The following is a 14114-nucleotide window of genomic DNA, read 5'->3' as shown; positions in this document are numbered from 1 at the left end:
GCCCAGGCTGGAGTATAGTGGCATGATCTTGGCTCACTGCAACCTCCACCTCCTGAGTTTCAGTTTCAGCAATTCTCCTGCTTCAGCCTGCTGAATAGCTGGGATTACAGATGCCCCCCACCACACCCGGCTAATTTTTGTATTTTTAGTAGAGCCGGGGTTTCACCATGTTGGTCAGGCTGGTCTCGAACTCCGGACCTCAAGTGATCCACCCGCCTTGGCCTCCAAAAGTGCTGGGATTACAGGCGTGAGCCACCGCACCCGGCCAATATTTCAGCAGACCTTCTTTCTGTTATTGCCAGTCCACTTAGAAACCCATATGAGATCACACACTTAATTTGATTTTTTTCTCTATTTTTTCTTTTTTTTTTTTTTTTTTTTTTTTTTTTTTTTTTTTTGAGACGGAGTCTCGCTGTGTCGCCCAGGCTGGAGTGCAGTGGCGCGATCTCGGCTCACTGCAAGCTCCGCCTCCCGGGTTTCCGCCATTCTCCCGCCTCAGCCTCCGAGTAGCTGGGACTACAGGCGCCCGCCACCGCGCCCGGCTAGTTTTTTGTATTTTTAGTAGAGACGGGGTTTCACCGTGTTAGCCAGGAGGGTCTCGATCTCCTGACCTCGTGATCCACCCGCCTCGGCCTCCCAAAGTGCTGGGATTACAGGCTTGAGCCACCGCGCCCGGCCAATTTTTTTCTCTATTTTTTCATATGTTTAAAGTAGCACCCATAATGAATAATTTGATCAATGAATCATCTGATCAATCAACATTAAATGCAGATTTGACGCTGCTGAGTCTTCCTGGTGAATTGAACATGCGGTTAGAATGTGTCCCCACTGCCGTTCCTGCTTTTTGCCTAAGTTTTTTGTCTGTTTCTAGACAACTCCAGTAACTTCCTATTTATGGTTCCTGCGTTTCTTTCTGACTTTTAAAATGCAGTGCTTCCTAAGCTTGTGTTTTAGATGTCTCTCTCTCTCTCTTTTTTTATTATTTTTTTTATTTTTTGAGACGGAGTCTCGCTCTGTCGCCCAGGCTGGAGTGCAGTGGCCGGATCTCAGCTCACTGCAAGCTCCGCCTCCTGGGTTTACGCCATTCTCCTGCCTCAGTCTCCCGAGTAGCTGGGACTACAGGCGCCGCCACCTCGCCCAGCTAGTTTTTTGTATTTTTAGTAGAGATGGGGTTTCACCGTGTTAGCCAGGATGGTCTCCATCTCCTGACCTTGTGATCCTCCTGCATCGGCCTCCCAAAGTGCTGGGACTACAGGGGTGAGCCACTACACCCAGCCTGGATGTCTCTTTTAAACTGTAGAGAGTTTGGCCAGGTGCAGTAGTTCGCACCTGTAATCCTAGCACTTTGGAAGGCTGAGGCGGGCGGATCATCTGAGGTCAGGAGTTTGAAACCAGCCTGGCCAACATGATGAAACTCCGTCTCTACCAAAAATACAAAAATTAGCTGAGCGTGGTGGCCTGTACCAGTAATCCCAGCTGCCCAGGAGGCTGAGGCACAAGAATTGCTTGAACCCAGGAGGGGGAGGTTGCAGTGAGCCAAGATCGCACCTCTGACCTCCAGCCTGGGTGACAGAGTGAGACTGCCTCAAAAAAACAAAAACAAAAACAAAAAAAGTTAGTTTGATTTTTTTGTTGTGGTTCTTGGTTTTGTTGTTGCTGTTGTTTAGTTTGTTTGTTTGTTTGTTTGTTTGAAACGGAGTCTCACTCTATCCCCCAGGCTGGAGTGCAGTGGCGTGATCTCGGCTCGCTGCAAGCTCTGCTTCCTGGGTTCACACCATTCTCCTGCCTTAGCCTCCCGAGTAGCTGGGACTACAGGCACCCGCCACCACGCCCGGCTAATGTTTTGTATTTTTAGTAGAGAGGAGGTTTCACCGTGTTAGCCAGGATGGTCTCCATCTCCTGACCTCGTGATCCGCCTGCTTCGGCCTCCCAAAGTGCTGGGATTACAGGCGTGAGCCACTGCGCCCGGCCTGTTCTTGGTTTTTAATGCAATTCAATAATATACTTCCCTTTAGCTTGGTTATTTAATCTATATTTTTACCTTTACTTAGGTTTTAACCTGAAAGTTTCTTATTTTGTTCATTCTTCAACTTTTTTTTTTTGGAGACTGAGTCTCATTCTGTTGCCCAGGCTGCAGTGCAGTGGCATGATTTCAGCTCACTGCAACCTCTACCTCCCGGGTTCAAATGATTCTCCTGCCTCAGCCTCCTGAGTAGCTGGGATTACAGGGACACGCCATCACGCCTGGCTAATTTTTGTATTTTTAGTAGAGATGGGGTTTCACTATGTTGGCCGGGCTGGTCTCAAACCTTAAGTGATCCACCCACCTCGGCCTCCCAAAGTGCTAGGATTATAGGCGTGAGCCAGGTCACCTGGTTTGTTCTTCAGCATTTTTACAAGAATTAAAGCACAGTCCTATCCAGCATTTCTGATGGTTTTCAGTGTGATGACGGCACACTGGCTGGCCATGTTACCACGGTGGAACTTCCACGCTTTCCTGGGTCTCTCGGTTCCCGATCCCACTGTTCCCACCGGAGGAGCACCCGAAGCTGCCACTCCCGAGCCTCTCACAGCTGTGTGGCCACGTCGGGTTTGTTCTCAGCTTCCCCTGCAGAGGGTCAGCCAGCGCCTCTGTCTGCAGGGACAGCCACCCTCATCCCTCCACCTCCCGCTTCTCTTTGCTCCTGTTTCTCCCACTGGCCCTTGCCCTGGTAGATTCATGTACTGAAAACGGTACATCTACCCCCTGTTGTTAGTGAGGACTCAGGAGAGATCAGAGGGGACTGCCTGTTGGAAGTGCCGTCTTTAACGGATGCCCAGTGTATATGGTCTCGTGTGATCATCTGAAATGGAACTGTGTGTGCGCAAGGACACCTTTTATAAGACTGTCACCCACTGGGTGTCCAGCAAAACGAGGTCACGGAGGCCACAGGGAATTCACGAGCCCCGAGCTGAATAGGTCTGGCTGTTTTCTAAGTATCTTCTGAAAACCCGGCCATTCAAAGACTAGCAAGTTAATCAGTTCCTTCAAGGGGAAAAATATTGTTGGAATTTTATAAGATGCCTTAAAATTCTGCCTCTCAGGACTTTAAAATGCAATTGTTTCTTTGTAAGTTTAAAAAATTGCTGGCATTGATATATTAATAATTCATCCAAGAGACATTGCTAGGCACTGAAATATTTTTAGTGAATTATTCTGAAGCAATTGCTAAGTTAAGCAATGAAAAACAGCCCTCTACAATTTTACAGTTTTAGCCTCTCATACATAATGTCAACATTTATGTACATTTCACCTGGAATTACTCATTATTTCAATGTGAAATAGTAGTGTTAATTCCCAATGTAAAATGTCTGTCTCTATGATAGATACATTGACTTATAAGCTTTTTTTTTTTTTTTAAACAACTTTAGAGTCAGGGTCTTGCTGTCACCCAGGCTGGGCTGCAATGGCACAATCACGGCTCACTGCAGCCTTGACCTCCTGGGCTCAAGTGATCCTCCTACTGCAGCCTACTGAATAGGTGGAACCACAGATATGCACCACCATGCCTGGCTATATTTTTTTACTTTTTTTTTTTTTTTGAGACGGAGTCTCTCTCTGTCGCCCAGGCTGCCAGGATGCAGTGATGTGATCTCGGCTCACTGCAAGCTCCGCCTCCTGGGTTCACACCATTCTCCTGCCTCAACTTCCCCAGTAGCTGGGACCACAGGCGCCCGCCACCACACCCGGCTAATTTTTTGTAGTTTTAGTAGAGAGGAGGTTTCACCATGTTAGCCAGGATGGTCTCGATCTCCTGACCTCGTGATCCACCCGCCTTGGCCTCCCAAAGTGCTGGGATTACAGGTGTGAGTCACCGCGCCCGGGCACTTTTTTTTTTTCTAGAGATGTAGGTCTTACTGTGTTGCCCAGGCTGGTCTCAAACTCCTGGCTTCAAGAGAGCCTCCCAGCGCAGGCTCCCATGTTGCTGGGATTACAGGCATGAGCCACTGTGCCAGGCTGATTTTTAAGCATTTGACATCAGCTCTTTTGTATATTAATCATGGTACAAGCATGATGTGATTAATAGGTGTTAAAACCAGCCAGGCGCGGTGGCTCAAGCCTGTAATCCCAGCACTTTGGGAGGCCGAGGTGGGCGGATCACGAGGTCAGGAGATCGAGACCATCCTGGCTAACACACTGAAACTCCATCTCTACTAAAAATGCAAAAAAATTAGCCGGGCGTGGCGGCGAGCGCTTGTAGTCCCAGCTACTTGGGAGGCTGAGGCAGGAGAATGGGGTGAACCCGGGAGGCGGAGCTTGCAGTGAGCCGAGATCGCGCCACCGCACTCCAGCCTGGGCGACTGAGCGAGACTCCATCTCAAAAAAAAAAAAATAGGTGTTAAAACCAATCACATATTTAAGGTATAATAGAAAATAGCCACTGTCTGGGCGCAATGGCTCACGCCTCTAATTCTAACACTTGGGAAGGCCAAGGCAGGTGGATCACTTGATCCCAAAAGTTTGAGACCAGCCTGGGCAACACAGCGAAACCCTGTCTCTACAGAAAATACAAAAATCAGCTGGGTGTGGTGGTGCGTGCCTATAGTCCCAGCTCCTTGGGAGGTTGAAGCAGGAGGATCAGTTGAGCCCAGGAGTTCGAGGCTGCAGTGAGCTGTGATCGTACCACTGCACTCCAGCCTGGGCAACAGAGTCAAACCCTGTCTCAAAAAAATAAAATAAAGTTAGACATTAAATTTGATTCTCACCAGAAAAAATAAGTAAAGAGTTTGTGATTTTAACATTGTTTCTTTTTTTCTTTTCCTTTTTTTTGAGACAGAATGCAGTGGCACGATCTCAGCTCACTGCAACCTCCACCTCCTGGGCTCAAGCAATTCTCCTGCCTCAGCCTCCCAAGTAGCTGGGACTACAGGTGCCTGCCACCATACCTGGCTAGTTTTTGTATTTTTAGTAGATACGGGTTTCACCATGTTGGCCAGGCTGGTCTCAAACTCCTGACCTCAAGTGATCCACCCACCTCAGCCTCCGAAAGTGCTGGGATTATAGACAGGAGCCACTGCGCCCGGCCTGTTTCTTAAGTGAAATTATTTAGTTCCAACATACGGACACAGAAGATTCGGTACCAAGAGTTCCACACGAGCAAGCTCCTAACATTCCCAAAGTGATAACCAAAGTGTAATGATAATTTTGAAATTATTTAAGAATTGGTTTTGGTGCCAGATGTAGTGGCTCAAGCTTGTAATCCCAGCACTTTGGGATTGAGGTGGGCAAATCGTGGATGAGACCAGGAGTTCAAGACTAGCCTGGGCAGCAAAGAGAGATCCGCCCCATCTCTACTAGTAATTTAAAAATTACCTGGGCATGGAGGTATATGCATGTAGTCTTAGCTCCTTGTGAAGCTGAGGCAGGAAGATTGCTCGAGCCCAGAAGTTTGAGGCTGCAGTGAACTATGATTGAGTTGCTGCGCTACAGCCTGGGCAACAGAGTGAGACCCTGTCACAAAAGAAACTAGAAACTGGCCAACAGTATTCCCGAGTATCCCTTTACACTCCCACCAGCAACACGGGCGATGCCAGCCCTTCCACAGCCTTGCCAGTGCTTACTGTTGGCGTTTTGATCTCAAGCATTCTTTTGTTTGTTTGTTTGTTTTTGAGATGGAGTTTCGCTCTGTCGCGCAGGCTGGAGTGCAGTGGCGCGATCTCGGCTCACTGCAAGTTCTGCCTCCCCGGTTCATGCCATTCTCCTGCCTCAGCCTCCCGAGTAGCTGGGACCCCTGGCGCCCACCACCACGCCCGGCTAATTTTTTCTATTTTTTAGTAGAGACGGGGTTTCACAGTGTTAGCCAGGATGGTCTCAATCTCCTGACCTTGTGATCCACCCGCCTCGGCCTCCCAAAGTGCTGGGATTACAGGCGTGAGCCACTGTGCCCACAGCCTCTTTTGACCTTTTAAACTGGAGTTTGGACTTTATGTGGTTGATAGGAGCTCTTTGTGTGTTCCAGATGTAAGACCTGTGTCACATATGTGTGTGCTGCAAACATTTTTTCCTAATCTGTGGTTTATTTTCTTAATGTCTTCTTTAAGAGAAAGTGTTAATTCATCGTTTTTTTAATCTACGATTTTATTGATCTATATTTTGTGGTCATCTCTTGTAGCTGATTTCTGTCTCCCAGCATGGAGGACGACGGCAGCCTGCTCCCGGAGGACGACGGCAGCCTGCTCCCCGAGGACGGGCTTTTGGAAGATGGTAATAAAGCTTCTGTCACAGTAGCACAAGTTTCAGCAACAGGAAAGACAAACGATATGCTCCGTAGTCGCCCTTTAATTCCGTTTGTGGGAGAGGGTATCTTTGACACTCACGTCTTTCTCTCAAAAGAGGGAGCTTATGTTATTGTCTTTATTTGAAAGAAAGATAAATTGTGGCTGAGATGTTGAAGGCAGCAGACCATAGTTTTCTAGTTTCCAACATCAGTATTGAGAAATCTGGTGCCATTTTTATCCCAATCCTTTGAATGTGACCTATTTTTGTTTTCTTTTCCTGGAAGCTTTTTTTAAAAAATCTCTGATGATCTGAAATTTTTCTGAGACGTGCCTTGATTTGGTTCTGGGCACAGGCAGGCCATCGCAATCTGGAAATGCATTTCCTTCCCACTCCCACCCCACTCCCCACCTCGTTTTGGGTTCTGTAGTATGCTGAGTCAGCTGCCCGTCTCCCGGCGCTGGGTGGCCTTCTCCCCCCCGCCCCCCACCACCGTCTCCTTCTCCTGCCCCGCTTGCAACTGTGGCTTTCTGCCTTTTCCGTCATTTTGACTGAGATTTAATGAAGGGAAGAAAAGCTGTGTTCCATTTGCCGTGTTTTGCCGGAAGTCCACTGTAATCTTCTGAAATAGTGACCCTCCGCCTCTTTTGTCTGCGAACCCCTTTACGTTCTTAAAAATTATTGAAGAGCCAGAGAACATTTGTTTATGTTGCCCGTATCTTTCAATACTTACTGTATCAAAAATCAAAGCTGAAACCATTTTAATACTTAGCCACTTAAAATAGCAATAACAAACCTATGAGTGGTAACGTAAGAGTCCGGTTTAACAGAAGACAGCTGGCATCTCAGAGCTGTCTGTTGTGATGTCACCTGTCATATGCGGCCTCTGGAAAACGCCACTGTCCTCTCATGGGAAGACAGTGAGGAGACAAATGACGTGCGAGTGTGACCATGAAGACGGTTTTCACCTCCCAGGCCCTGAAAGACACTCGGGGACTCTCAGGGTTCCCTGGATTTTGCTTTGAGAACCATCAAGTTAGAGCTTGTCAAGATTTATCCTAAAACTGGCCGGGTGTGGTGGCCCACACCTGTCATCCCAGCACTTGGGGAGGCCGAGGCAGGTGAATCACTTGAGGTCAGGAGTTCAAGACCAGACTGGTCATGACGGGGAAAGCCTCTCTCTACTAAAAATATAAAAGTTAGCCGGGTGTGGTGGGACACTCCTGTAGCCTTAGCTACTCGGGAGGCTGAGGTGGGAGGATCCCGTGAACCTGGGAGGCGAAGGCTTCAGAGAGCCAAGATCGCACCACCGCACTCCAGCCTGGGCAACAGAGACTCCGTGTCAGGTTCATGACTACGCCCAATGTCATGTTGAGGTCCAAAGGGAGTGGGTGGATGAGCAGAGGGAACCCTCGGGGGGCCGCAAGCAGGTGAAAAAGGATTTTATTCAGCAGCAGCTCTGACCAGTGGCTTCCTCTCACACTGTCCGCCCTGTCCTGGCTGCTTAGGCCGGTGGCTCCCACACACACAGCTGCATGGCCGGCTCTCCCTTGACTTCAGGGTCAGCAACTTCACTCTTTCTCTGGGCACGAGCCAAGTGGTGCTGTGCCCAGGCTCCCCCACGTCGGTCTGCAGAATGGACGTCCCTGACTCTCTCTCTCGGGGCGCCAGCGCCCCAATCCCACTGCGTCACCCAGGCTGTTTACCTCCGCCCGTGCCTGCTTGGCTGGTTCCTTACACTCTGTCCCAAAAAAAGAAAAAGATTTATCTTAAAACTTCAGACACAAATGTTTGATCTACTTTTTTTTTTTCTAACCTCTTGCCTTGATTTCTAGAAAGAGATGAATTAGAGGATCCGGAGTTTGACATCAGATGTCTCCTGCAGGAAGCTGAGGATGACATGGACCCAGGACACAGCAGGTAACTCAGAGGGTGGGGGGTAAAGGGAGCAGGGCGGCTGCCTCCTCCCTCCCACAGGCTGTAGCTCCCACAGCTCCCTCCTGAAACAGAGCTGTCAGGCACCCACCCCGGCAGGCTACACCGAGGAATGAGTTCTGAGCCTGCGGCCAGGGTGGTGGTAGCTGGTGTCCTTTTCATCCTAAGCTCAGTGAAGGAACTAGATACTGGTGCTGATAAATTGAAGAAGAAAACAGCTGAAGACAGAACGCAGGCATTTCACCTGCGACAGAACCTGAGCGCCCTGGATAAGATGCATGAGGAGCAGGAGCTTTTCATTGAGAAGATGAGGTGAGCTGGGGCTGAGGCCACTGCACCTCCGCCTCTTGCTGCCCCCCCAGGCCATGACATGGGTGCAGCAGGGGTGGTCCTGTGCCCATCATCACCCTGAGGGCCTGCAAGGGAGGGTCCCACAGGGTCTCCATGGAGGAGAAGTTCTGCAAGCCCCACTCAGGAGCTGGTGCCCAGCGCTCCCAGCCCCCTTCCCACAGAAAAGGCAGAAACAAGCAGCCCCGCTGCCCCCAACGCCAACCAGAGTTGCCAACGGTCAGGCTTTCGCTGTAGCTTCTTTCTTTGTGTTTGTGTGTGTTTGTATTTTATATCTACGGGTCTTTTTGCTAAATTATTTTAAAGCAAATTACAGACATGATAGTTCACTCCTCAATATTTCAGTGTCTCCTAAAAAATAAAAGCATTCAGCTGAGAGTGGTGGCACATGCCTGTGGTCCCAGTTACTTGGGAGGCTGAGGCCAGAGGATCGCTTGAGCCCAGGAGGTCAAGGCTGCAGCAAGCCTGGGCTACAGAGCAAGACCCTGTCTCTAAAAATAAAAAAACTAAAAGATAAATGTTCTTCTGCATAACTTGGGCGCCTAACTTGGATACTTCGCCCAGGGAAACTACGGTTTCCCTCCTCGGCTCCTGCAGCACCTGTGTGTCTTCCAAGTGACCTTCATGGCCGGCGCGGTGGCTCAGCCTGGAAGCCCAGCACTTTGGGAGGCCGAGGCGGGTGGATCACCTGAGGTCAGGAGTTTGAGACCAGCCTGGCCAACATGGTGAAACCCCATCTCTACTAAAAATACAAAAATTAGCTGGGCGTGGTGGCGCATGCCTGTAATCCCAGCTACTTGGGATGCTGAGACAAGAGAATCACTTGAACCTGGGAGGCAGAGGTTGCAGTGAGCCGAGATCCCGCCACTGCACTCCAGCCTGGGTGACAAGCAAGGCTCTGTCTCGGGGGGAAAAAAAAAATGTGACCTCCAGAGCTCATGCTCTGGGCTTTGCTCCACTGTTTGTACCTGAGGCCAGAGTCGCCCCCAGGAGCTACTGTGTGAACCGGATTCCGACCCGGCCCATGCCCTGCTGGTGATCTGGGCCTGCCTGGCCCATGCTCTGGAAGATGGTGGAGGAGCTCCAGCTCGTCCCTTCCCGTGGGCCCCAGACCTCCCACCACGTGCCTTTCACACGCAGGAGCACGCTTGTTTATGCAGACTCAGTTTCTCTCCCGCTCCTGCACTGTCCTCGGCCCCAGGAGCATGTCACCTTCGGGTGGGGGCCACACAGTTGCCCCTGGGCAGAGTTTTCCAAAAATGGACGACAGGACCCTGCTTGTGTGGCTGGAAGGTGTTAGAGAGACCCCTGACCTGGGCAAGGGGGGCTCTGGGGGTCTGGCTCTGCCTCACCTGGCCCCACTGCCACTTTGGAGGCTGGGGTTTCAGGGAACCATCACCTGACCCTTGCTTTCCTGTTCCAGAGGGGAGCTGCGCACCTGTCGGCAGAGGCAGGACCTGATCGGCAAGCAGCAGGAGGCTGTGGCAGCCGAGATCGCCACAGAGGGAGAGGCGGGCAACATGTAGGTGGCCCTCGACAGAGGGCAGGGAATTGGGCATGAGGTCAGAGCAGAGGCTCATTCATTCACCCAAAGTGGGGCGTGCCTGCTGCGTTCAGGCCAGTGAGGAGCCCCAGTGTGAGGCCACAACACACACACACAAGCACGTGAGGTTGGCAAAGCTGGGGCCTGGAGGGCGCCAGGGCTGGATCTCTGGGAGGCAGGACTGCGTGGATCAGCAGTTAGGGGAAGGCCCCTCGGGCCACTCTTGCCTGGAGCAGCAGGGTGGGGCAGCTGAGGGCGGGGTAAGAGGTGAGAGGCCCACATGGGTCCCACACTGCCAGGTGGGAGGGCCTGTGGACGCTGGAGACGCCAACACTCACCGACAGGCACTCCCAGAGCTGGCTCCACGGCTGCAGCTCCAGCCTCGCCTCGCCCTCCGGGGACCGGGTGCCTGCAGGGCCTGCCGAGGTCAGCCCAGCCCTGGGAAGGCCCCAGCAGGGTGCCCGTCCTGGAGGTGCTGGTGCAGCCGTGGGGAGCAGAGGGCCAGCAGCCAGGGGCAAGGAAACTAGCAGGTCCTCTCGGCCCTGGAGGGTGAGGGGCTTCTGGCCACTGTGGGCTGCGGGGGCATGAGGGTCAAGGAGCAGCCAGGGCTGCCCAGGTCTCTGCGGTGTTTTGACCTGCCTCATTCCTGGACCGTGGCACCCAGGATCTAGGGGTGACCGCCGTACCTGGCCAGCTGCTCAAAGCCCACCCCTTGCATCCACACGGCCGGGACCTCCGGCCAGCATCGCGCTGCGCCGCTCTCGTGGGTAGCCGCCCACTGCTGGGGAAGTGGTCTCTAGGAGCGCGGCTGGGCTGGTGCTGGATGTGCACTGTGTGGATGATGACCCGGAGGGGAGCAGGAGGGAGGGAAGGGACCCAGGGTACCCCGAGGCGAGGGCCTGGGGCTTCTCAAATGTGCTGGGTCCTTCCCAGGCCAGAGGCCTGGACGTCTGCTGCCCCCAGGGGCTTCATGCAGGGGCGACTGAGGGTCCAGGGCAGGCTCCCCAAGCCCTCACTCCCCCTGGGGCTGTGCCATGTGGGCACTGCCTGCCCAGCAGAAAGTGGGCATGTGGAGAGCCTCCCACCATCCCCACACTCCACCAGCTAGGTAGCCCAGCACCACGATTTCCCTCCTGAGGGAGAGGAGGCCAGGGGGTGCCAGGTGAACCTGGGTGGCCCCTGGGTAACTGAGGCCTGACACACACCCGGTCTGTCCCTTTGCCACTGCAGGGCCACTGTGGGCCGTCTCCAGGCTGTGTCCAGACGCCTGTTTGTGGAGCTGGAGAATGAGAGAGACCTGCAGTCGAGGACTGAGGCCGTGCTGAAGGAGAGCGAGTGAGTCAGTGTGGACTGGCAGCAGGCGGGGCCCCAGAACGGCTTGAGTCCTTCCCACCTGGGGGCGGAGAGCAAGATCTGAGGGGGTTGCACCTGACTGGGAAACTGCCGGGAAGTGGAAAGGGGATTGGGTGAATGCAGCGGTTGGAAGGATCAGTCTTCACGTCGCCTTTTTCCTTTTCTCTGGGTTTGTTTATGTCCCTAGGAACTCCGATATCAGGTTATTTTTTCTCTTTCCTCGTTTCTCATGCTTTGCGCTTCCACAGAACAGCGAGCTGGGTTTTCAGAACCCAGGAGAGAGGCAACTGCCCTGTCCTAAACGCTTTCCTGTGGAGTTGGGTTGGATGCGTCGAGTTGCCTCTGGCGAGTTTGGCAAGAAGTGGTTTGGGAAGGTGCACGAATTGCTCAGAGCGACTGAGGGCACCCTGAGCTGGCCTCAAGTAGGACTCCCAAACCACATGGCCCCCAGCCCCGGGAGCTGCAGCCAGGTCCATGGTGTCCACAGCACTGACCCTGCACGTGCCCAGGATGACCTAAGCTTTCCAGCCTGGGCAGGGCAGGGGGCACAGAGGGATGAGTGCTGGCCTCAGGCCACCCCGCCCACAGGAGTGCCCATGCCACCGGCCCTCGTGCGACCTAACATCTCGGCCCCACCCCAGTGAAGACACCACTGGGCTTTGACCCAGTCTCTGACCCGTGCTCGCTGTGATGTAGTCGCGACCCAGTCTTTGACCCGTGCTCCCTGTGATGTAGTCACGACCCAGTCTCTGACCCACACTCGCTGTGATGTAGTTTCTGACCCAGTCTCTGACCCGTGCTCCCTGTGATATAGTCACGACCCAAGCTGGTGTCCAGTGCCCTGCACCGTGGCCCCACCTGTGAGGGCAGCGGGAAGGGTGCAGGGGAGGACACTGAACCCAGCTGCAGCTGAGCGTGGAGGAGAGCAACTGTCCCTTGTGGCTCTCCTTTGACAATGGCTCTGTCGTGCCCCTCTCACTGCTCAGCAGCACCTGTGCCAGGGCGGGGGGCTTCCCAGGGCTAATGAACCCCGGAAGGCCTCACTTTACTAGGTTGCTATGATTGTCCACTTCTTTAAAAAAAAAAAAAAAAGTTTTTGGTCTGGGCACAGTTAGTGGTTCATACCTATAATCCCAACACTTTGGGAGGCCAAGGCAGGTGGATCACATGAAGTCAGGAGTTCAAGACCAGCCTGGGCAACATGGCAAAACCCTGCCTCTACTAAAAATACAAAAATTAACTGGGCTTGGTAGTGGGCGCCTGTAATCACAGCTACTCGGGAGGATGAGGCAGGAGAATCGCTGGAGCCCAGAGGCAGAGGTTGCAGTGAGCCAAGATTGTGCCACCACACTCCAGCCTGGGCAACAGAGTGAGCAAGACTCCGTCTTAAAAAAAAAAAAAGGCCGGGCGCGGTGGCTCACTCTTGTAATCCCAGCACTTTGGGAGGCCGAGGCGGGCAGATCACGAGGTCAGGAGATTGAGACCATCCTGGCTAACACGGTGAAACCCCGTCTCTACTGAAAATACAAAAAACTAGCCGGGCGAGGTGGCGGATGCCTGTAGTCCCAGCTACAAGGGAAGCTGAGGCAGGAGAATGGCGTGAACCCGGGAGGCGGAGCTTGCAGTGAGCTGAGATCTGGCCACTGCACTCCAGCCTGGGCGACAGAGCGAGACTCTGTCTCAAAAAATAAATAAATAAATAAATAAATAAAGTTTTATTTTGAAACAATTCCAGACTTACAGAAGAGCTGCAAAATGGCAGCAAGACCACCTGTGCCCCGCGGCCCCGTGCCCAGAGCCATGCCCAGAGCCCATGTGGGCATTGTGTCCAGGGCGTCCCCTCGCGCCGCCCCAGTCAGGGGGAGCCTCGGTCCTTCTGTGACAGGCGGACCTTGCAGTTCTGAGGATCGCAGGCCAGGGGCTGTCCCGCACAGCGCCCGTGCTTGATGCCTCTGGGGGTGATGACCAGTCCTCTGGGTGTCCTCTCGTGGGACACGTGATGGCTGCCAGCCCCGCCGTGGGGCCGCCGGCTTCTTCAGGGCAGCAACGCCGTTCCCTTGGAAACTGATGCGTAGCTTGTGGGGAGAAGCTTTGAGGCTGGGAAACCCTGCTCCATGTCCCTTTTCACACGAGCACGGCATCCCTCTGTGTTTCCTGCCAGAATTAATTCCTGCTGTGATGGCTTCTAAGGGGTGACTTTCCAGTTCCACCATCCCTTCCTATTAGTTGGCTTTCCACTGTTAGGAGAGCATTCCCCCTTCGTGTAAGCTGGGGGTGCTGTGTCCCTGGCAGGTCTGCTCTGGCCCATCAGGATTTGTCTGGGTGCTCCAGCCGCCTCGCGTCTGGCAGTGGCATCCTTCCACATCCTGCGTTCATGTCTGTCGCTCTGTGGGCCACGGGTGTGTGCGAGGGGCAGCTTGGAGAGCATGGCGCCCGCTTCCAGTGTCGGCCCCGGGAGTCCTCCGTTGTGGCTCTGGGACAGGTGGCGGGCACGAGGCTGGCCGCTGCTTCGGGACCCAAACCACGTTCTGGGAACAACTCCTGAACTTCCCCAGCACACGTCCCTGCTGCCACACCATGCGCGTCATCCACAGCCACAGAACAAGCCACCCTAGCCCTTAGCCGCCTAAGGCAGCGGGTGCGATGGTCTCGGTTCCTGAGGGTCTCGGTTCCTGAGGG

At 53.3% G+C, this 14114-nt stretch overlaps 1 protein-coding gene across 1 annotated transcript in view; it reads left to right on the top strand.

The window, feature by feature from the left end:
* Positions 1-6171: 6171 nt before the first annotated feature.
* Positions 6172-14114, top strand: part of CFAP74 (cilia and flagella associated protein 74) — a 65878-nt gene continuing 57935 nt past the window's right edge. Inside the window, exons 1-5 of the mRNA XM_030913105.1 lie at positions 6172-6244; positions 8092-8176; positions 8360-8503; positions 9963-10061; positions 11313-11417. Of these exons, the coding sequence (XP_030768965.1) occupies positions 6172-6244; positions 8092-8176; positions 8360-8503; positions 9963-10061; positions 11313-11417 (506 nt within the window). The remainder of the gene's footprint in view (positions 6245-8091; positions 8177-8359; positions 8504-9962; positions 10062-11312; positions 11418-14114) is intronic.

This window comes from Rhinopithecus roxellana, chromosome 12 (genome assembly GCF_007565055.1).
Source record: "Rhinopithecus roxellana isolate Shanxi Qingling chromosome 12, ASM756505v1, whole genome shotgun sequence".
NCBI classification, from domain to species: domain Eukaryota; kingdom Metazoa; phylum Chordata; class Mammalia; order Primates; family Cercopithecidae; genus Rhinopithecus; species Rhinopithecus roxellana.
The sequence above is the reverse complement of the archived record's forward strand: the minus strand, read 5'-3'. Positions and strand labels throughout refer to the sequence as shown.